Here is a 23,708-nt window from a genome sequence, read left to right on the forward strand (position 1 = left end):
CACTGATAATGGAAGAGATGAATGAAGATGATAAAGGAGCTATGGAGCATAGAGAGAAGGGGGAGAGAACAGTGTCACTGGCCTCAAGTTGTACTAGTAGTAGTAGTAGAGGCAAGAGGTCTCTCTCTCTCTTTCTTTCTTTCTTTCTTTCTTTCTTTCTGCCAGATTTGTGACCCAATGAAACCTACATCAATTCCACCTTCACTCTCTTGTAATGGCCATTAAATTCTAACAAGGCTTTGAAATAAAGTTTTCAAGTAAACTTTAGCCATATCTAATAGCAGTGTTTTGGCACTGTGGTACCAAGAGTTGTTGCTATGCCATTATTGCTATGTGCACCTCATACACTTAAGAACTCTCATCCATGATTCAACACCTTAATGCACTTGCAGTACTCATGGCTCAATATGACCTTACTGCAGTACTCATATGGATTATGACTATGACCACTTCTTACAAGGTTTATGAATTGCATCTAACTCATAACAGACTATTATCTTTCTTGTGTGTATCCTCATTTTTAGGCAAGAAATGAATGAACCATACAGCATTGATTATGTTGAGTTGGTTGGTCTAACCTAAGCTAACATATCCACCCTAAAAAGTAGCTGAAATGACTCATCTTGTGTGATCCACTTTACTTAAGTTAGAATTAACTTTTGTGTATTTACCTAGTTGTATTTACCTAGTTGTAGTTTTACAGGGCCTGGGCTTTATGCTCGTGTGGTCCCGTCTCCATATCTACACTTATCCAATTTTTCTTTAAAACTATGTACACTCTTTGCTGATACCACTTCCTCACTCAAACTGTTCCAAGTCTCAACACATCTTTGCGGGAAACTAAATTTTTTAACAGCTCTCAGACATCGTCCCTTCCTTAGTTTCTTACTATGCGATCTTGTGCTTCTAAAGTCATATTCTTTCTTCTCTCAGGATCAGTTTCTCATTATCCACTTCATCCATTCCGTTAATCAATTTATAAACTTGTATCAGATCCCCTCTCTCTCTTCTCTGCTCCAAGGTTGGTAGATCCATTGCCTTTAGTCTCTCCTCATATGCCATCCCTTTAAATTCTGGAACCATTCTTGTAGCCATTTTTGTAGTCTCTAATTTTCTTATGTGTTTCTTTTATGGGAGTCCACACAACTCCTGCATATTCCAATCTAGGTCTTATTTTAGTACTTATCAATTTCTTCATCATTTCCTTGTCCATATAGTGAAATGCTACTCCAATATTCCTTAGCAAATTATCGTCTCTCTGAAAATTCTATCAATATGGCTAACCGGTTGATTATTTTCTTCCATTGTCACTCCCAAGTCCTTTTCCTTTTTTACTTTTTCTAGTTCTACTCCATCTCCCATCTTATAGATTCCCACTGGTCATCTTTCACTTTTTCCCATTTCCATGACATGGCTTTTGTCCACATTGAATTCCATCTCCCATTTTTTGCTCCATTTCCAGATCTTGTTTAAGTCTTCCTGTAGTATTTCACAATCCTCTTTTTGTTTAATGACTCTGCACAGTTTCGCATCGTCCGCAAACAGATTTATGTAGCTGTTCACTCCTCTGGCATGTCATTTATATATACGAGAAAAAGTATTGGTGCCAATACTGACCACTGTGGCACTCCACTGTCTACTGTTCTCCACTTGGACTTCATATCTTTAACTATCGTCCTTATTTCTCTCCCCCTTAAGTAATTCTTCATCCATCTCAATGTGCTTCCTTTTAAGCCACCCTTCTCCTCTAACTTCCATAGTAATCTTTCATGTGGCACTTTATCAAAAGCCTTTTTTAGATCTAAATAAATACAGTCAACCCATCCCTCTCTCTCTTGTACTTTATCAACTATTCTAGAGTAGAAACTCAATAAATTTGTCACACATGACCGACCTTTTCTAAAACCAAATTGGCTATTTGATAATATTTTGTTGTCTTCAAGAAACTCGATCCATTGCTTCTTTATTACTTTTTCACACATCTTGCATATTACACTAGTTAGTGATACCAGTCTGTAATTTAAAGGTTCTTCCTTCCTTCCGCTCTTATATATGGGAACCACCTCAGCTCTTTTCCACTCCACTGGCACTGTTCCATTTTCTATTGAGCATTTTATGATGTTGTATATTGGACTTGCTAGTTCTTCCCTACATTCTTTCAGTATTCTGCCTGAGACTTCATCCGGTCCCATTGCCTTTTCCTCATCCAATTCCGTCATCAACTTTTTATTTCAAGCTTGGTTACTTTAATCTCTTTCATATAGACAGTCTCTCTATTACCCTGTGGTCTTTCAAATTTGGATTCCTTAGTAAAGACCTCATGAAATTTACTATTTAACAGTTCTGCCATACTTTTGGGTCTTCCACCATTCCGTTTTCTCCTTTTAACCTTTCTATTGTTTCTTTTGTCTTATTTTTCCATTTATGAATCTGTAGAACAATTTTGGTTGTTCCTTACATTTTTCGACAATGTCCTTTTCATAGTTCTTTTCTTCTTCCTTTCTCACCTTAGCATATTCATTTCTTGCTGTTTTGAAGTTTTCCTTATTTTCTGGATTTCTGTTTCTTCTCCACCTTTTCCATGCTCCATCTCGTTTCTCCTTTGCCCTAGCACATCTTGCATTAAACCAATCTTTCTTTCCTTCTTCTTTAGGTCTATATTTCGGAACATATTCCCTGACCCCAGTTTTGTATATTTCCAAAAATAAGTTATATTTCTCTTGAACCGTTAATGAGTTTTCCATCTCCTCCCAGTTTACGTTTTTAAAATAGTTCTTGAGATTCTCAATATCAGCCTTTCTGTAATTTAATCGGTTTCCTTTGTATGATTCATCTCAATCTTCCTTTCCTTCTTCTACGAGTATATCCATTTCTCTAATATTACATGGTCACTCTTTCCCAATGGGCACTTGTATCTTATATCATCGTTAATTGGTATATCCCTTGTAAAAACTAGGTCTAATCTTGCCGGCTCATCATTTCCTCTGAATCTCGTGTTTTCCTTTACTCTTTGGACCATCAAATTATCTATCATTAGGTTCAGGAATCTATCTCCCCAGGCATCTTCCCCCATACCACTTTCATAATTTTCCCAGTCTACCTCCTTACAGTTGAAATCTCCTATCAATATCACTTTTCTCCTTTCCTTAATGATTCTTGTAAGACTCCTTATTGTGTCATCTATCATGTCTCTATATTCTTGGTTAGTCCATGAGTTTGTTTTTGGTGGCACATATGTTCCAATGATTGTTAACTCCTTTTTGTTAATATGCATCTTAACATACAGTATTTCTGATTTTCCTTCCCCAAACTCCACTTGATTTACCACTATCTCCTTCCTTAACATCATCATGACTCCTCCTCCTCCTTTACCCACTCTGTCTCTCCTCCATATATTATACCTTTTATCTATGTCTATTTTATTGCCTCATTTAACTTTGTTTCCACCAGGCATACAATATCTGGTTCTTCTTTCTTTATGTAATCTCTTAATTCTAATTTACTAGATAAAATCCCATCTATGTTTGTATACATCATTTTAATCTCTTGTTCTTATCATTTTAGTTAAACTTGCTCCATTCTTTTCTCTTCTTTCTCTTTTATATACCATTTCCTTATCCTGTCTCCTATAATTCTCCAAAAAAATGCCTTCTTCTCCTCTGACCTTTCATTATTTTTTTCTCTTGCTTTTGCCACCAGTTCATTGTGTCTCTTCCTTTCCTCCTCGTTTCTATTTTTCTTTATATATATATCTTTGCAACCTTCTGTTTCTCTGAGTTTCGTTTTTCTATATAGTACTTCTTCTGCTGCTGCTTGTGATTTTAGTAATATCTTAATTGGTCTCACTGTTCCTTCTTGATATGGTCCCATTCTATGGATTTCTTCTACTTCCTCTTCTAAGTTCTGTCTATCCTCGTCATTCAGATGTTTTAGTAGGTCTTTTACTGATTTCATTTCGTCTTTTTCCCTTCTTGGTCTATATTTAACATTTTTTCTTTCAGTCCAAAAATAATTACACTTTTTTTTTCCGCATTTCTCTTACTAAATTTTCTTTTTTCTTGAGGACTCCTATCATTTTGCTTGTTATATTTTCATCTCTTTCTTTTAACTGTTCTTGAAATACTTCTTGAAATGATTCCTTGTCTTTCTTATCTTGGATTCTCCATGCTTGTACTTCTTTTTTAATCACGTCTTGTACTCTTTCTTCTTCTTTGTTAACTAGATCTTTTAGCTTTTCTTTTTCTTTCTCGACTTTACCGAGTCCTTCTTCCATCAATTTCTTATAGTTCGCTGTTTGGACTTTTAATTCTTCATTTTCGGTTCTTAGCCTAGTTTCGTTTTCTTCCACTCTTTTTATCCTTTCTTTCAATTTCTGGAGCTCTTTATCCTGTTCTTCATTCTCTTTCATTCCCATACTCTCCTTTATCAATTTATCTAATTTACGTTCGATAGTTAAGACTCTATCAAATAGTGAAGTTTGCGCCGTATCAAAGCCTTCAAATTCTCCTCCTCCCTCACCAACATTGTCATCATCAGCTTTCATTCTTTCCCTTGTCACATACCTGCATTTAGATGGAATATCTTTCTCACTCATTATTATTTAACACTGTATTCATGAAAGGAAAAATGAGTCCACACTTATTGCCCAGGCCACTGTAAACCCAAAACAAAGGTAGTGAAGATCAGCTGATTCTCAGGAGCGACGGTATCGCGTCCTTCCTCTGCTGCGTCTCGTGTGTGTGTGTGTGTGTGTGTGTTTCCCTGTTTGATCTGCTGTAGTCTCTGACGAGACAGCCAGACATTACCCTACGGAACGAGCTCAGAGCTCATTATTTCTGATCTTCGGATAGGCCTGAGACCAGGCGCACATTGGGACAACAAGGTCACAACTCCTCGATTTCCATCCCGTACCTACTCACTGCTAGGTGAACAGGGGCTACACGTGAAAGGAGACACACCCAAATATCTCCACCCGGCAGGGGAATCGAACCCAGGTCCTCTGGCTTGTGAAGCTAGCGCTCTAACCACTGAGCTACCGGGTGTGTGTGTGTGTGTATTTACCTAGTTGTAGTTTTACAGGGCCTGGGCTTTATGCTCGTGTGGCCCCATCTCCATATCTACACTTATCCAATCTTACTTTAAAAGTGTGTACACTCGTTGCAGACACTACTTCTTCATCTAAACTGTTCCACGTCTCAATACATCTCTGCGGGAAACTATATTTTTTAATATCTCTCAAACATCTTCCCTTTCTCAGCTTTTTACTATGCGATCTTGTGCTTCGAATGTCATATTCTTCTCTCAGGATCAGTTTCTCATTATCCACTTGGTCCATTCCGTTGATCAATTTATAGACGTGTGTGTGTGTCTGTCTGTCTGTCTGTCTGTCTGTCTGTCTGTATTACCTAGTTGTATTGTACAGGGTTTGATTGGGGCACATAGTGTCCTTTCTCCATGTCTATACTTATCCAATTTTTCCTTAAAGTTATGCACATTATGTGCTGTAACAATTCCATTATTCAATACATTCTACTTTTCCACTGTTCTATGTGGAAAATATATTTTCCAATATCCTTCATGCACTGCCTCATCCTGATCTTTACATGCCCTCTTGTCCTTCTATCTTCTTCTGTCACCAGCAGCAGGTCTTCCTTGTCTATCTTTCCAATGCAATTGACTATCTTGTACATTATTAGGTCTCGTTCTCTTCTGTCTTGTAAGGTTGGCAGTCTCATTTCCTTCAGCCGTTCCTTGTAGCAATCTTCTGTATCTGTTCTAGTCTTCTTATATCTTTTATAGAGCTCGGAGACCACACCACAGATGCTAAGGACATATCATGCTTGTGATAATTTTTTTTTCATCAAATATTTGTTCATGAATTGAAAACCCACTCTTATATTAGTCAACATTTTATATGTTAATCCAATTATCTTGCTTATGTGTTTTTTGGGGTTCAGATTTTCCTGTATAACCACTCCCAGATCTTTTTCCTCTTTTGTCTTCATTATTTTGTTCCCCACCCATTAGATAATTCCATACTGCTCTTTTTTTGCTCTTTACTAGTTCCATTACGTGACATTTCTTGGCACTGAACTCCAATTTCCACTTCTTACTCCACTGATAGATTTTGTTTATATCTTCCTGTTACAGCAAACAGTCCTCCGGGGATTTGATAACTCTTAGCAGCTTTGCATCATCAGCAAATAACTTAATATAACTGTTTACCCCAGCGTGAATATCGTTTACATTTATCCGAAACATGACCCTTGTGACACTCTGCTAGTTACTTTACCCCAAGACGAGTATGTATCTCTAATCACAGTTCTCATCTCCCTGTCCTTCAAATAATCTCTTGTCCATTTTAACAAAATCCCTTGCAGCCCTCCTATGTTCTCTAGTTTCTAAAGTAATCTTCTATGAGGGACTTTACAAATGCTGTTTTTATGTCCAGGTATACTGTGGCCACACATCCATCTCTGCTTTCCTGTCCATCTGTTACTCTTGAGTAAAAACTTAATAAGTTTGACACACATGACCATCTTGTCCTGAACCCAAATTGTCTGTTCGATATGCTTTGTTCTTCTTCCAGATGTTTAACCCATTTTTATTTTATAATTATTTCATGCAGCTTCCCCATAACACTTGTAAGTGACACCGGTCTGTAATTTAACAGCTCAGTTGCATTTCCTTCTTTAAATATTGGTGTTACATTGACTCTCTTTCATTCTAGTGGAACTTTCCCTTCATTTAGTGAACTTGTAATTATTTCCAAAATTAGATCCAACATTTGCTCTTTAGATTCATTTAGCACCCAGCCTGATACACCATCCAGCCCCATTGCTTTTCTGACATCCAAATTATCCAATAATCTTCCAATATCCTCTTTGTGCACTGGGATTTCCTGTAATCCTTGGCAATGCAATGTCCTGTTTGGTTCTATAAAATCCTTTTCTACAGAAAACACAGTTTTGTAGTTCTCATTTATTATTTCACACATTTCCTTCTCTGTTTGGTATGTCTTCCCTCCTTTTATTATTTTTTTATTGTTTCTTTGTTCTTCATTTTGCCATTTGTAAATTTGTAGAAAAGCTTGGGTTCGTCTTTGCTTTTACTCACTACATCTTTCTCAAAGTTTCTTTCTTCCTCTCTCCTTACTGTAATGCAGCGGAGACTCAATTCTCAAACATCTAAATAGTTGAACTTTTCAATAGTTGAATGCAAAAGTTCAGCTTAATACTCGAAAAAATGCCTATTAGTTGAACGTCCGTCCACGTGGCTGTAAACAAAAGGTTTCTCCCTTCCCGCTGCCCCACGCGCCCCATCAGTGGGCCACCGCAGCCAGTTGATCCTTCACTGTCATAACGATGATACTGCCCTGTGCTTTCTCTTTGGAGTTTTTTTTTAGAAGCCTACAATGGCACTGAAGAGGCTTGTTAGTGGTGAGAATAAGCCTACAAGAAAGAATGTAGTGACAACCATCAAAATGAAAATAGATACTATTGATAAATATGAGAAAGGAGGAAGAATAACTGATCTTGCAGCTGAGTACTGTATGGCTAAATCTACAGTAGCCACAATGCTGAAGAAGAAAGAACTCATTAAAAGAGCTCATTTGGCGATTGGTGTGAAAAGGCAATTTAAGCGACCTGCAGCAGGGAAGAAATGGAAAAATTTTTTGATTGGATAAACCAAAGGCAGGCTGGTGATTCTTTGTCAGAGGGCATAATTTGGGCAAAGGCTAAGCTGCTACATCTTGATCTTATTTCTGATACTACATATGACTCCAGTGTTGATTTTAAAGCAAGTAAGGGATGGTTTGTGAATTTCAAGAAAAGAACTTGAATTCATTCCGTTGTGAGGCAAGATGAGCCCGCAAGTACTGACAGAGTTGCCGCTGAGAAATTTGTGCTTGAATTTAAGAAATTTGTGGATAAGGAGTGCTTAAGCCCATAACAGATCTTTCATTGTGATGATACTGGCCTGTTTTTGAAAAAAAAACAAAAAAAAAACAACTACCAAACATGATCTATATAACAAAGGAAGATAAGTGTTTGCCAGGACACAAGCCCATCAACGACAGGCCAACCCTTTTTCTGTGCGTCAGTGCTAGCGGTGACTGCAAAATTAAACCGCTACTTTTTTTAAAACTTGGGTTTGGCAATGGCTGGAACAAATTACCTGATTTATAGGTATCAATATTCAAACTTTTTAATACTCAGACAGCCATTTGGAACGAATTCAGTTCGAGTATATTAATTTCTTGCATCCTTATACTGTTGTCTGTTATTTTCATTCTCTTGTTTTATGAATTTCTCCCAAGCTTTATGGTTTGCCTTTTTAACTTTTGTGCATCTAGCACTGTACCAAGCATGTACTTTTTCTTAACTCTATAAAAAGTAATGTATTTCTTTACTCCTTCATTGGATTTCTGCTGTATTGTCTTTTCGTACATAATGTTTCTCCGTTCAATATCAGTAAAAAATTTCCATAATTTTTCAAAATCTGCTCTTGCATAATTTAATCTCCCTTTTTTGTAGTCATCTCTGTAACTTATCCCATCCTTTTTCTGTATTTCCAGCTCTAATTTCACATGATCACTTCTTCCCATTGGACTAAGTTATTGTTTGCTGGGAGGGGGGCTCTGGCTTCTTTGTGAATACTAGGTCAAGCAATGATGGTTCTTCTCCTCTGTACCTTGTTGACTCCTCCACCCACTGATCCATTGTATTTACCATAGTCAACTGTAACACCTCCTCACCACATTGTCCAGCAATATTCATTATGTACTTCCATCTCTCTCCAGTTTATTCTTTTGCAGTTAAAGTCTCCTACTAATAGTATTCTTCCATCTCTTCTTATCATATCATCTAAGCACTTCATCACCTCTCTTTGCATATCTTAATGTTCCTCAGTTGTCTTAGGTGGCACATATTCAACTATGATCTTCCTTATTTTTCAATTCCTTTATTTTGATTGTTACTCCCATTACTTCCACCATACCATCACCAAATTGCACTTCCTCCACACATATATTATCACAAACCATTATTAGCACTCCTTCTTCCCCTTTACCCTTCCTGTCTCTTCTCCAGCTATTATATCCCTCTTCTTTAAAGCCAAACATGGATCTCCTCTTTTAGTTTTGTTTCTATGATGCACATTACATGTGGTCTTTTTTTTTCTTTCAAATAATCTTCAAGATCCAACACACTGGATAACAACCCATCAATAGTAGTATAAGTCACTCTTAATTTCTTGCCTCCTCCATGACCTCCTCCTTCTTTTCTTCCATAGATACCACTTCTTTGTGTGTGTGTGTATTTACCTAGTTGTATTGTACAGGGTTTGAGTGGGGCTTATAGTGTCCTGACTCCATGTCTCCATTTATCCAATTTTTCCTTAAAGTTATGCACATTATGTGTTATAACAACTATTATTCAGTGCATTCCACTTTTTCACCATTCTGTATGGAAAACTGTATTTTCCAATATCCTTCACACTGCCTCATCCTAATATTCTTTACATGACCTGTTGTCGTTCTATCTTCTTCTGTCACCAGCACCAGGTCTTCCTTGTCTATCTTTTCAATGCCATTGACTACCTTATACATTGTTATTAGGTCTCCTCATTCTCTTTTATCTTGTAAGGTTGGTAGTCCCATTTCCTTCAGCTTTTCTTCATATGTTAGGTCTTTTAGTTCCGGCACCATCTTTGTAGCAATCTTCTGTATCCGTTCTAATCTTATATCATTTTTAGATCTCATAGACCACACCACTGCTGCATATTCCAGCCTTGAACATATCATGCTTGTGATGATTTTTTTTCATCATATCTTTGTCCATGAATTGAAATGCCACTCTTATATTAATCAATATTTTACATGATAATCCAAACATTTTGCTTGTTTTTCAGGGTTCAAATTTTCCTTTATAATCACCCTGATCTTTTTCCTCTGTAGTCTTCATTATTTGTTCCTCTTTCATACTGTTTTTTATTTTTTTATTTTTTTATTTATTTATTTATTTATTTATTTTTTATTTTTTTATTTTTTTATTTTTTTTTTTTTTTTCTCTCTTTCCTAATTCCATTACATGACATTTCTTGGCATTGAACTCCAATTTCCACATCTTATTCCATTCATGGATCATATTTATATCTTCTTGTAACAGCAGACAGTCCTCTGGGATTTTGATAACTCTTAGCAGCTTTGCATCATCAGCAAATAAATTAATGTAACTGTTTATCCCATTGTGAATATCGTTTACATAAATCTGAAACATAATGGGGGCTAACACTGACCCTTGTGGCACTCTGCTTGTTACTTTATCCCAAGATGAGTATGTATCTCTGATCACAGTTCTCATCCCTCTGTCCTTCAAATAATCCCTTGTTCATTCTAACAAAGTTCCTTGCAGTCCTCCTATGTTCTCTAGTTTCCAAAGTAGTCTTCCATGAAGGACTTTATCAAAAGCCTTTTTTATGTCTAGGTATACTGTGTCCACCCATCCATCTCTGTTTTCCAGTCTTTGTATTACTCTTGAGTAGAAGCCTAATAAGTTCTACACATATGAACATCCTGTCCTGAACCCAAACTGTCTGTTTGATATGACTTGTTCTTCTTCCAGATATTTAACCCATTTTTCTTTGATAATTATTTCACACAACTTCCCCATAACACTTGTAGGTGACACCGGTCTGTAATTTAATGGCTCGGTTGCCTTTCCTCCTTTAAATATCGGTATTACGTTGACTCTCTTCCATTCTAGTGGAACTTTCCCTTCATTTAGTGAACTTGTAATTATTTCCCAAATTGGATCCAGTTGTTGCTCTTTACATTCTTTTAGCACCCAGCCTGATACACCATCCAGCCCCATTGCTTTTCTGACATCCAAATTATCCAATAATCTTCCAGTATCCTCTTTGTGCTCTGGGATTTCCTGTAATTCTTGGCAATGCAATGTCCTATCAGGTTTTATAAAATCTTCTGCAGTGAACACTGTTTTGAAGCTCTCATTCATTATTTCACACATTTCCTTCTCTGTTTGGTAGTCTATGTCTTCCCTCTTTTAATTATTTTTTCTGTTGTTTCCTTGTTCTTCATTTTGCCATTTATAAATTTATAGAAAAGCTTGTGTTCATCATTACTTAACTCACCACATCTTTCTCAAAGTTTCTTCCTCTCTCCTTGCTCTAATATATTCATTACTCGCATCCTTGTGTGCTTATGTGTGTAGGATAAAGGTTTTATTTGTTTATTGATAAATTTTTCTGACTTGATCTGCAGTTCATCATCGTGTCTCTCAAGGATGGAATGTTCAACAATGCCAATGTACTTTTCAAGACAAAGTTTGTAGATGGCATGTCAACTGTGAGTCGCCACACCCAGCATGCTCAGCGGAAAAAGTGAAGCTCACAGTTATGGTGTGTAGAATATGCCACTGTCTCTCGTACCTTAGAAGAAATTTATAATAAAATAGAAAAGATGAGGGAATAAATTCCAAAGTGTGGTAGTACTCTATGTTTTTACAGGAAGAATATATATATATATATATATATATATATATATATATATATATATATATATATATATATATATATATATATATATATATATATATATATATATATATATATATATATGTGTGTGTGTGTGTGTGTGTGTGTGTGTGTGTGTGTGTGTGTGTTTAATTAATCTTTACACCCAATACAATTTAGACCTATTTCATACTAGATCAATTCCATTGAAGTGGTAATTTTTTCCTTCCTTCATTTCCTGTCTCATTAGTTTCTTTACATAAAGGTGGTCCATCCTTGTCCACTGTTCTTATCTCTTGTATAGATATCCTTTATCTATTACATCATTGTATTTTGATAGTGATAAGTCATCATCATAATTTCATTTAATAGTTTTATTTCACCACATGGGAGTTGGAAGATTTATTATTTGATCTTTGATTATCATTCATCTCATTTCTTCCATGCACATTCCTCCAAATCTTTCCTCCTCCCATTGGGAAGAAGTTAAAGGCTCTAAGTAGAAATAACATTTTATTTATAATTGCATTTGTTATCGATTAAATTTAATGGTATTTAGTATTTAGGCTTGAAGAGGTGATAAGATTTAGGAATGATAAATGGACTTGTTAAACAAAAAATGAATTTGACAGGATAAGTGTAACAATGTTACTCTTTAGAATAAAGAATATTTTTTTTTTTTTGGCATCAGATTTAATAACCTTTTGAAAACATAATGAGACTAGCACCTCAGTCCTTTTATTCTTTTCTTTTGTTTATCTATTTCACTAGAGCTTACAGAGAAAAAAGAAATTTTGGATTTACATCTACTGAAGACTTTGCAGGCAAATGTTCATTCTGCCTTATTTGGATGAATGATTTTGAAGGTGATTTACTGTAAGTACTTGCCCTGCTTTTTTTTCATATTGGAGGCTGGTTAACTCTGGAAAATTATAAGAAAATACAGTTAGCTTCAGTGATTTTGAATTGGCTACCTACTAACTGCAGTAGTATACTTTATTATTTTATTTATTTATTTATTTTATTTATTTTTTTTTTTTTATATATAATTTCATAGCACACAATGTTGACATTTATATACTGAGGCATCAGTCATTCAAGTATAGAATTAACATGAATCTGAAAGACAGAATAAGCTTTCAAAGCTCAGAGGACTTGAATGTGTGGAGACAGACAGCAACAAGAACCCAAACCATGGGGTAGGCAAGCTACGGCTCATAGGCCCCACACAGCCCACCAAAGGAATTTGTATGGTCTGACAAATGTTAGTAAATTTGCAAATAACAAGCAATGCCAAATATTGTGAGAATTTTGTTTTCTTCCCACAGGTGTGCATATGCATAAAAACTGCCTTTTTTTTGTCTAAGATATTAATTATTTTGGGTTAATATACTATGCGGCCGTATAAGTGTGTGTGTGTTTTTTTCCATATGGCCTGTGCACTGTAAAGTTTGCCCATCACTGAACTATACTATATCATCCTTTGCTTCTCTGCTTATCTAGAAAAGAGAAAAAAGATTGTCAACATAGTGCCCATAATAGGAAAATGAACATGAAGTACCTTTTGACAATTATAAGATTGCAGAGTGAAATAATACTAAATATATTCTGGTAAATGAGAGATAATAAAATATGCATGAGATTCACAACCATAGTAAGGTCACAGACTCAGCCAGTAAAAGAGACCATATTGGCGTGGAAGTACCATTACAAAGACAATATGCTTCCAACCATGAACAGAACTGTGTGCCTTAATCTCTTCAGACCTATTGCACACTGTGTAGATGGGACTGTTAGGAAGTAAAGATGTCTGAATCCTGCAGCAAGTGTGCCATACAGCCTGTGTTAATGTGAATGATGTAGACAAGGTACGATGGTCTTGTAAAATGCTTTGGATAAGAATGGAATGATTAGTATGGCATCAGACCATTTGTGGTGGAGTGCAGGATGTGGAGCAGGGGTAAATTTGAAAACAAGGTAAGGGAAAAAAAAAAGAGAGAGAGAGAGGTGAAGAGTGAGAAATGCTAATTGGGAGAAAATTCAAGTGTGTGTGAGTGTGTGAGTGAGATGTTACACTTAACTATGGTAAATACTTTGGATCAGTGGGTAGAAGAATCAACGTGGTACAGAAAGGAAGAAGAACCATCGTTGTTTGAACTAGCATTCACTAAGAAGCCAGAGCCCCCTCCCAGCATACAATACCTTAGTCCAATGGGAAGAAGTGATTATGTAACATTAGTGTTGGAAATGCAGGAAGAGGATAGGATAAGATGCAGAGAAGACTGAAAAAAAAACATTAAATTATGCAAAAGCATATTTTGAAAAGTTAAGAAAATTTTATGCTGATATTGAATGGAGGAATATTATGAACGGAAAGACAATACAGGGGAAATATGAAATATTTCTACAGAAATATAACAAAGGAGTGAAGAAATATGTACTTAAAGAGTAAAGAAAAAGTATACAAGCTTGGTACAATGGCAGATGTATATAAGCAAAAAGGGAAAAGATAAAGCTTGGAAGAAACAAAAAATAAGGCAAAGAAAACAACGAACAGCAGTATAAGGATGTAAGAAATGAATGTATTTGAGTAAAGAGAGAGGAAGAAAGAAACTAACAGCAGTAGAAGGATGTAAGAAATGAATATACATATTAGAGTAAGACTAAGGAGAGAGGAAGAAAGAAACTTTGAGAAAGATGTGGTGCGGAAAAGCAAAGATAAACCTAAGCTTTAACATAACATAACAAATAATAAGATAACAAAGGGCCACCAGGGCCCATCTAGGTTATCCTGTATCAGTCGCATAGCGACCTCGTCATCAGTACTTAAAGATACACTTACAAGTACACAATACATTATATACTAATTCTAAATATTTGGCCCATTAACAGGGCTAAGTCCTGCAGCGAATTCCTCTACAATCTGTGATCGGATCATGTCTTGTTTAACTATAGTAAATTTCTTATAAAAACTATCATGCAGCGCTATACATAATTATAAATCTAATAAATTTAAGTGCTTATCTAATCTGTTTTTAAACATTGTCAAACTAGTGCTATTTACAACCGTCTCTGGCAATGCATTCCAGAAGTCTACCACCCTATGACTAAAGAAATATTTTCTTATATCTAACCTGCAACCTTGCTTTCTAATCTTCCTGCCATGATTTCTAGTCCTACTTCCCTCCTCTAAGGTAAAGAAAGATCTCACATCTATGTAGTTTGTATCTGAGAACATTTTAAATAACTCTATCATATCCCCTCTTATACATTTCCTCTCAAATGAAAACATGTTTAATGCCTTTAATCTATCTCTATACTCCAGGCGCTTCAAAGCTGGTATCATCCTAGTTGCTCTTCTCTGAACTGCTTCTAACATGTTGATATCCTGCCCATAGTGGGGTGACCAGGCCTGTATGCAATACTCTAAATGGGGCCTAACATAGGAATTATATAAGCTACGCACCACTTCCTTACTTTTATAACTAACATTTCTGTTTATAAAACCCAGGATCCTATTTGCCCTATTTCTTGCTTCTAAACATTGCTTTGAAAATTTCATAGTCCTGTCTATCACTACTCCTAAATCCTTTCCTTCCTCTACTGCCTCTAGCCAACATCCCTCCATCTCATAGTTAAAGTTTGTGTTGTCTTTACCTAAATGCATAACCTGACACTTTTTAGAATTAAACTCCATCTGCCACCTGTCTGCCCATGCTATCAGCCTGTCCAGGTCTCGTTGTATTCTGTAATTGTCCTTTTCACCCTGTACTGCACATGCTATCTTAGTATCATCTGCAAACTTTGATACTTTGCTACTAATTCCTATATCTAAATCGTTAATGTACACCAAGAAAAATACAAATATATAAATGGTAAGATGAAGAATAAGGAAACAATAGAAAAAATTATTACAGAAGGGAAGACATACCAAACAGCAAAGGAAATGAGTGAAATAATGAATGAGAGTTTCAAAACTGTTCACTGAAGAAGAGGGTTTTGCAGAACCCAATAGGACATTGCGTTGCCAAGAATTGCAGGAAATCATAATGCATGAAGAAAAAATTGGAAGATTACTAGAAAATTTGGGTGTCAGAAAAGTGATGGGACCAGATGGTGTGTCGGGCTGGGCACTAGAAGAATGTAAAAATCAGTTATTAAAACCAATTCCGGTATTTGGTTGCATTTTCATTAAAAGAAGGGAGAGTACCACAGAAATGGAAGAGAGCCAACATAATTCATAGGAGGAAAGTCAACTGAGCTATTAAATTACAGACCAGTGTCACTTGCAAGTGTTGTGAGGAAGATATATTAAATTGTTATCAAGAAAAATTGGTTAAGTACAGGCAACTACCACTTAACGAAGGGGTTACGTTCCTAAAAAAAACTTTGTTAAGCGAACCGATTATAACAAGTTTAACCCCTGACTTGAGTTTCCATTGAGAATAAACAAAGCGAGAGTGCATCATAGTACAGTAAAAGGTTTAATGAAAGTAAAGGTAAATGTTTACAATCACTGTACAATGTAAATTCCTAAAATAGTATAGCTAATAGATAGTATATGACTCGTACTTACTTTCTATTGGGGTTTTAGTGGGTGCTCTATAGAACAGTGCTTGTTTTAGCGTCACAAAGTTTAACACCACTTCCAATTTCTAAGTCCAGTGTTTGTGTGCTGTCTACACCAGCTTGTGTCGACTGAGGCTCTTAACACATGTGCGCCGCGCCCGCAACAACACGATGTAGTTCCTTTTGCTCGCCATATTTGAAGTGGTGAGTGTGTGTCCACATTTAAGAGCAAGTCGAACGTGGAACACAAAAAGAACAACACTTCAGATGGAAGGAAATATTGTTTTTTCTTCAGTCAGTTATGAGAATATAGGAAATACACTAACAAGGGGAAATGATGTCATATATATATATATATATATATATATATATATATATATATATATATATATATATATATATATATATATATATATATATATATATATATATATATATATATATATATATATATATATATATATATATATATATATATATATATATATATATATATATATACGCACGTGGAAATTTACAGAAGCTTCGTGGCTGAATTCCTTTCCATCGGGGAATTTTTAGCTTTTTAGGCAGGTTCAAAGAGGGATACACGAAAAACAACACTTCAGATGAGGAAATATATATATTCTTCCTTCAGTCACCTATAAAAATCATTCAAATATGCTAACTAATTTGGGCAGTGGCTGACACATCACCTGTGGACCGAGGTACTGGAGGAGGAAGACGTCCACACAAAATGGCGGAACTACTTCACCACCACAACGGAAGCCTTCCACCACTACTTCCCCACCAAGGACATCATAGTGGACCCATCTGATGCCCCTTGGATGACGCCCTGCATCAAACGACTCCTTCGTCAGCGTGACAGGGCTTTCCACTAGCCCTGACCAGTACAGGAGTTTAAGGAACAGAGTTATCAGGAAAATTAAAAAAGCCAAGGCAAGCTACTACCCAGACAAAATTCACCATCTCAAGCTTACTAACAACAGACAGTGGTACGACAAGATTAAGTCTTTGTGTGGTTTACAAAAAAAAGCCTCTTCTCTTCCCTGCGTTTCACACCTTTCACCTGACAGCGCGGCCGAAGAAATTAACGGTCACTTCGCTGCGATCTGTCAGACACTCCCTCCCCTTCACTCTACTACTCTCCCAGCCTACCTCCCTGCCTCCTCCCTCCACCCCTGTCCAGGAGGTTGATGTTTACAGGAAGCTTCTTAAATTTAAACTAAACAGATCCACCACTCCCACTGACCTCCCCATCAAAATTTACAGAGAATTTGCCCCAGAACTTGCCACACCCATTTGCTCTATCATCAATGCCTCCCTTTCTCAACATTCCTGCCCGGATGACTGGAAGACATCTTACGTCACCCCCCTCCCCAAAATTTCTAATCCACAGTCACTGAATGATCTAAGACCAGTCGCCATCACCCCTATACCCAGCCTTATCTGTGAAGATTTTGTGTTCGACTGGGCCTATAACAAAATTTGTAACTCTATTGACACACAACAATTTGGCAATATTAAATCCACCTCCACATCTCACTACCTTGTCAGCTTCCTGGAATTCGTCCACAGCCACCTGGACAAACGCAACACTTCTCTAGCTATTGCTTTTGTGGACTTCAGAAAGGCCTTTGATCTTGTTGATCACACTGTTGTGATAAATAAAGCCATCACTCTGGGTCTCTCTCCCTACCTGATAGCATGGCTGGCAGACTTCCTCACGGGAAGGCATCAGGCCGTTCGTTATCAGGGCTCTGTTTCCTCTTTCCAACAGCTCACATGCGGGGTCCCTCAGGGGACCAAGATGGGTCCACTGTGCTTCCTCATCCTCATCAACGATGCTCTCGTCCACACCCCCCACCGCTGGAAGTATGTGGACGACTGCACCGTGGGCGTGCAACAACACCAACCCAGACTTCTCAGCACTGCAGTCCACTCTTAACCAACTACAGACGTGGACGGAGGACAACAAAATGAGCATCAACCACACAAAGACCGTGGTGATGCACATTTGTACCTCCACAACAGCAGTCCCCCCTCCCCAGCTTTCTGTGGGCCCTCACTCCCTCCAGGTGGTCCGCAGCACCAAGCTTCTAGGTGTCTTGGTGGATGATCAATTATCATGGAAGCAGCATGTTTCCAACATCATCAGGTCAGCCTCATACAAAATCTATTTACTGCGCCAACTCAGGTCCCTGGGAGCACCGGCAGATGAGCTGAGAGGAGTTTACCTCACCTTTATACTCCCTAAGCTCATGTACGCCGCCCCAGCGTGGTCCTCCTCCCTGAACCTCACACAACGACAACAGCTGGAGAGGGTTCAGAGGAGGGCGTTCAGGGTCATCCTTGGGCCTGCCTACAGGTCCTACGAGGATGCTCTGACCTGCCTGAGTCTGCCAAGGCTGGCCACAAGACACCAGGAAGCCTTGGAAAAATTTTGGGAAGGACTGCTGCGTCATCCACGTCTCCGCCACCTGCTACCCCCCGACGTGCCTCCTCCCGCTCGCGCCACCCAACACCAGAATCGCGTGGCACCCTTAAGAGCACCGCGCATTGATCGGTACCAACTGAGCGCGGTGCCCACTATTGTGCGAGCCTTAAATAAATAAGTGAATTCTAGGTTAAGTTAGATCCATAGTTAGGTTAAGCATTTTTAGTTCATTGTGTTAATGCCCCCCACCCCCCCTGTACATTTTCAGTGTAATTTTTTTACATTGCCAAACTAATAAACCATATATTATTATTATTATTATTATTATTATTATTATTATTACTACAGGAAATAACGTCTGGGATTATGCCAACGGAAGATTCCAGAACCTTGGTTCTGAATTTGGATCATTCGGAAAAAATCTTGCTCTTTCTCGCCATTTTAAGCAAGTTGAAAGAGGAACACGAGAAGAACAACGTTTCAGATAAGTATAAATATTCTTATTCCTTCATTAAGTGAACAAAATAAAGCAAATACGCTATAAACTACGGGAAATTAAGTCACTAATGTATTCCTCCACCACTAAGTGAACTGGAAGGTGGACTCGCTGCCCTCCACCCTAACACAGTAGTCGTTTGTCAGTCATGATGGATTCCACTGCTTCTCTCTTCCTTGGTGCTCTGATTGTGACCTCAGCCTTCTCGACTTTTTCCATAAGTACACAGGGAAGGCAGGAGACCTGTTTGATGTGTGTGTGTGCGACACAGACAGAAAAGGTAATTTTGGTGTTGAAACGCCGTGTTTGTGTTATTCCGGAATTTTGCCAAAAAAATGAGGTGCTCGCGTTTAGTGTGGCCATAACAACACTGGTGATTGGGTATTCTAGGGAAATTTCCCTAGAATACCCCCTGTATCACGGAACGGGTGATGTTGAATACAGTATATGATTATATCCTATTGAATGGCAATTACAAGGAGGTAATAAATTCCCCGTGAGCGAGCGAACCACCCGTCCTGTGATACAGTGGGTATTCTAGGGAAATTCCTCCGGTTAGGAGAACCCTAGGTTAGATTTGTTTAGGTGGTTAATAACCTTAGGGGGGATCCGGGGTGCACAGCCCCCGGCCATTTTACACACGTCGCTACATCTAGGGGTTTATGGGATAATTTTTACGAGAAATCCTGATTTTCCGGGATTTTCTGAAAATTTCGTGTTGATTTTTTTTCTGGGGTCAAAATCAGCCTCATTTTCTTCCCCCCCCAAAACTCCCGATTCCCCACAGTCCCCCAAGCTTGTTGGGGGGAAAGGGGGAGAAATTTTAGGAATTTACACTGTACAGGGATTGTAAAGATTTACCAAAGTAAAAATTATGAAGTTAAACATTTAAGTAGTTTAATTTAAGACTAAGTCACTATAATGTACACTAATGTATGTATGTAAGTGACTATATAATGTTGATGATCTTAAATTTATGAAGGGAGGGAAAGTGGGGCAGGAAATATGCTAGCTGGCAACCTGTGAAATGTAAACAAAGGACACATCATTATACCACATACAAAACTTATGTACCACATTTCCACAAGGCTTTCCATTTTATCCATTGCAGAGTCACGAGTTCAGGTGGTTCTTTTAGCTTGCAAGGAAGATATGGTCTCACCAGCCTTCTTAATAGAGTCTGCTGACTTGAAAATGGTAGACAGTAGATGGAGTCAAGCCATGGTGGGAAGCAATGCTATTAATTTTCTCGCCTTGACATTGCAGGGCATTTCGGTGGCATGTAGAGCGAGGGAAGACGAGCTGCTGCTGACGCTGTTATTGTTTTGAACTAGGGGAGTGAATGGTGCGCGTGTTGTCCACGAGAGGCGCTGGTGTATTCAAAAGCCTATCGACTTGTGTGATACAGCGGGGCTTTCAAACTTGGAAAAAAATACCTGGATAAAATTTTGCTAAAGTGAGTTCGATGTTCGTTAAACGAGCAGATGGTAGTAAAAGGAAACCTTCATTGTAGCGAAATTTCGTTGTGTTAACCTTTGTTAAGCGGGGTTTGCCTGTATCTAGAAGAAAAACATGTTATATTGAACAAACAATTTGAGTTCAGGACAGGAAGATCATGTGTCAAATTCATTAAATTTCTACTTAAGAATAATAGAAGACCTGAAGAGCAGAGATGGATGGGTGGTCACTATACCTAGACATAAAAAAGGTTTTTGATAGACTCGTATAGCAGACTACTTTGGAAGTTAGAGAACATAGGAGGACTGAGAGGAATTATGTTAGATTGGATAAAAAATTACTTCAAGGACAGAGAGATGAGAGTGGTGATCAGGGATACACACTCATCTTGGAATAAAGAAATAAGTGGAGTGCCACAGGGGTCAGTGTTAGCCCCCATTATGTTCCAGGTAAATGTAAACAACATACAGAATAAAGTGACTATAGTCCGACTCAAATATGAAGTCCGCTGAGGGGGGGAGACCTAACGGAGATTCCCCGGCTGCGGCGTCGCCAAGCATCGTAGCACATGTTTCAATCTCATTATTAACTTACATCTTAATGAACCGTCATAAAAGTGTATTCCTCTAAATTTCTACTAAGGATGTATAGAGAGCTTTGAATATTGTTTTAGTGTACTGAAGACAATGATTTTGTATAGATACCACAAAATGTAGCACCACTGCTCTCCAGCGTTGCTACTTTTCAAGGTTGGACATGGGTGATGTCAACCTCCCTGACCGCTGATAATCCCCAGGTCAAATCAAGTCACTCCTCCCCTCCTTGTCGCTCGGGATGGAAGATGAATATCTCGTCCGCGCTACTCACCATCGCAACCTTCATAGTCGAGAGAAATTAATTATGTACAGCGTCAACAAGTTCTGCTTAGAGGATTCTTTTATTATCAATGTGGAGGACACTTCTGACGAAGAACTGTCTGATTAAATAGCTGAGAGAGGATTATGCCTACACGGTAAAACCTCTATAAAAATAACACACCTTAACTCTTACCTCATGGGTGGTGTGGAAAAAGAGTAAAATAAAACAACAAAAAGATGCATGTCTACTTGTCTATTTTAGAGAGAGAGAGTGTGTGTGTGTGTGTGTGTATTTACCTAATTGTAACATACGGGAAAAGAGCTATGCTCGTGTTGTCCCGTCTCCATATCTATTAATGTCCAGCTTTTTCTTAAAATCATGAATATTCCTTGCGTTGACCACTTCCACGTCTAAACTATTCCATGCTTCCACCCTTCTATGAGGGAAGCTATATTTTCACATCTCTCCTATAAGTGGCCATTTTAGTTTTTCCCATGCCCTCTCGACATTCTTCCATTCCACATACACAGATCTTCCCTATCCATTTTTCCATGCCAATCATCACTCTGTATATTGCTATCAGGTCTCCCCTTTCTCTTCTGTTTTCCAGGGTTGGAAGTTGCATTCTTTTCAGTCTGTCTTCATAAGTCAAATCTCTTAAGTCAGGCACCATTTTCGTTGCAGCCCTCTGTACTTTCTCTAGTTTCCTTATGTGTTTCTTTAAGTTCGAGCCCACTGTATTGTTGCATATTCAAGCCTCGGTCTTATCATTGCAGTAATTATTTTCTTCATCATTTCTTCATCTAGATATACGAACGCCACTCTTATGTTCCTCAATAAGTTCAATACTTCTCCAATTATTTTGTTTATATGTCTCTCTGGCGATAGGTCATTGGTAATTGTCACCCCAAGGTCTTTTTCTTCATGACTGGTTTTATGTCTTCATTTCCTATCTTGTACATACTCCTGATTCTTCTTTCACTCTTGCCAAACTCTATTTTCTTGCATTTTGTCGTGTTGAACTCCATTTGCCATGTACAGCTCCATTTCCATATTCTGTCCAAGTCTTCCTGGAGTAGTTCGCAATCTTTGTCACATCTCACTTTTCTTAACAATTTTGCATCGCCTGCAAATAGGCTCACATAACTGGACACCCCATCCACCATGTCATTTATGTAGACTGCGAACATTACTGGTGCCAACACTGATCCCTGTGGAACTCCACTCTCCACCAATCCCCATTCTGATGGTCTGTCCTTAATTATTGTTCTCATTTCTCTTCCTACCAAAAGTCTTCCATCCATTTTAGTAAACTGCCATGCACTCCTCCTACCATTTCAAGTTTCCAGATCAGTCTCTGGTGTGGTACCTTATCAAAGGCCTTTTTTAAATCCAGATATATTCCATCAGCCCAACCATCTCTTTCCTGTATTACATCTATCACCCTCGAATAGTAACATATCAGGTTTGTCGTGCATGAACGCCTTTTCCTAAAACCAAATTGACACTCACAAAGTATGTCATTTTTCTCCAAGAAGTCTGTCCATCTAGTCTTCACCACCCTCTCACACATCTTAGCTACCACACTTGTAAGTGACACTGGTCTATAGTTCAATGGGTCTCTCTTGTTACCTGATTTATAGATTGGGACAATGTTAGCTCTTTTCCAGTCTTGGGGCACTACACCTTCCCTTAATGAGGCATCAATTACTTCACAAACTTTTTCTGCCAATTGCTCCCTGCATTCTCTTAAAATCCATCCTGATACCCCATCAGGTCCCACAGCTTTTCTCACTTCTAAACTCCCATCATGTTCTTGATCTCCTCCACAGTTACTTGAAACTCCTTCATAATCCCTTTCTGTTCCATTACCAGTGGTTTGTCAAAAGCAGTCTCCTTTGTGAATACCTTCCGAAAGCATCCATTCATAGCCTCTGCCATTTCCCTGGGATCTTCACTGTATACTCCATTTACTTCTAAACTTTCAATACTTTCTCTATTTTTGATGTTGTTGTTCACATGTCTGTAAAAAGCCTTGGTTGGTCTTTACATTTATCAATTATATCCTTTTCTTGTTTCTTTCTTTCTTCTCTTCTAATCAACACATATTCATTTCTTGCTCTTTTGTAACTTTCCCACTGCTTAATCCGTCTTTTCCTTCTCCACCTCTTCCATGCATCCTCTTTTCTTGTTCTAGCCTTTTCACATCTATCGTTAAACCAGTCCTGCTTTCCAACTTCTCTATGTTGTCTTATTGGTACAAATTTTTCTCACCTTCTTTGTATATTTTATAAATTCCTTCCACTTTTCATTTGCTCCTTAGCACTCTTGAATTTCATCCAATTTGTCTCTTGA

General features: G+C 37.9%; 1 protein-coding gene across 1 annotated transcript in view; it reads left to right on the forward strand.

Annotated features, from left to right (window-relative positions):
• LOC123503943 (structural maintenance of chromosomes protein 2-like) overlaps positions 1–12,214 on the forward strand; it is a 230,003-nt gene extending 217,789 nt beyond the window's left edge. Inside the window, exon 30 of the mRNA XM_045254068.1 lies at positions 11,285–12,214. Coding sequence (XP_045110003.1) covers positions 11,285–11,407 — 123 coding nt within the window. The 3' untranslated portion in view covers positions 11,408–12,214. The remainder of the gene's footprint in view (positions 1–11,284) is intronic.
• The last annotated feature ends 11,494 nt before the right edge of the window (positions 12,215–23,708 follow it).

This window comes from Portunus trituberculatus, chromosome 15 (assembly GCF_017591435.1).
Source record: "Portunus trituberculatus isolate SZX2019 chromosome 15, ASM1759143v1, whole genome shotgun sequence".
Lineage (NCBI taxonomy): Eukaryota > Metazoa > Arthropoda > Malacostraca > Decapoda > Portunidae > Portunus > Portunus trituberculatus.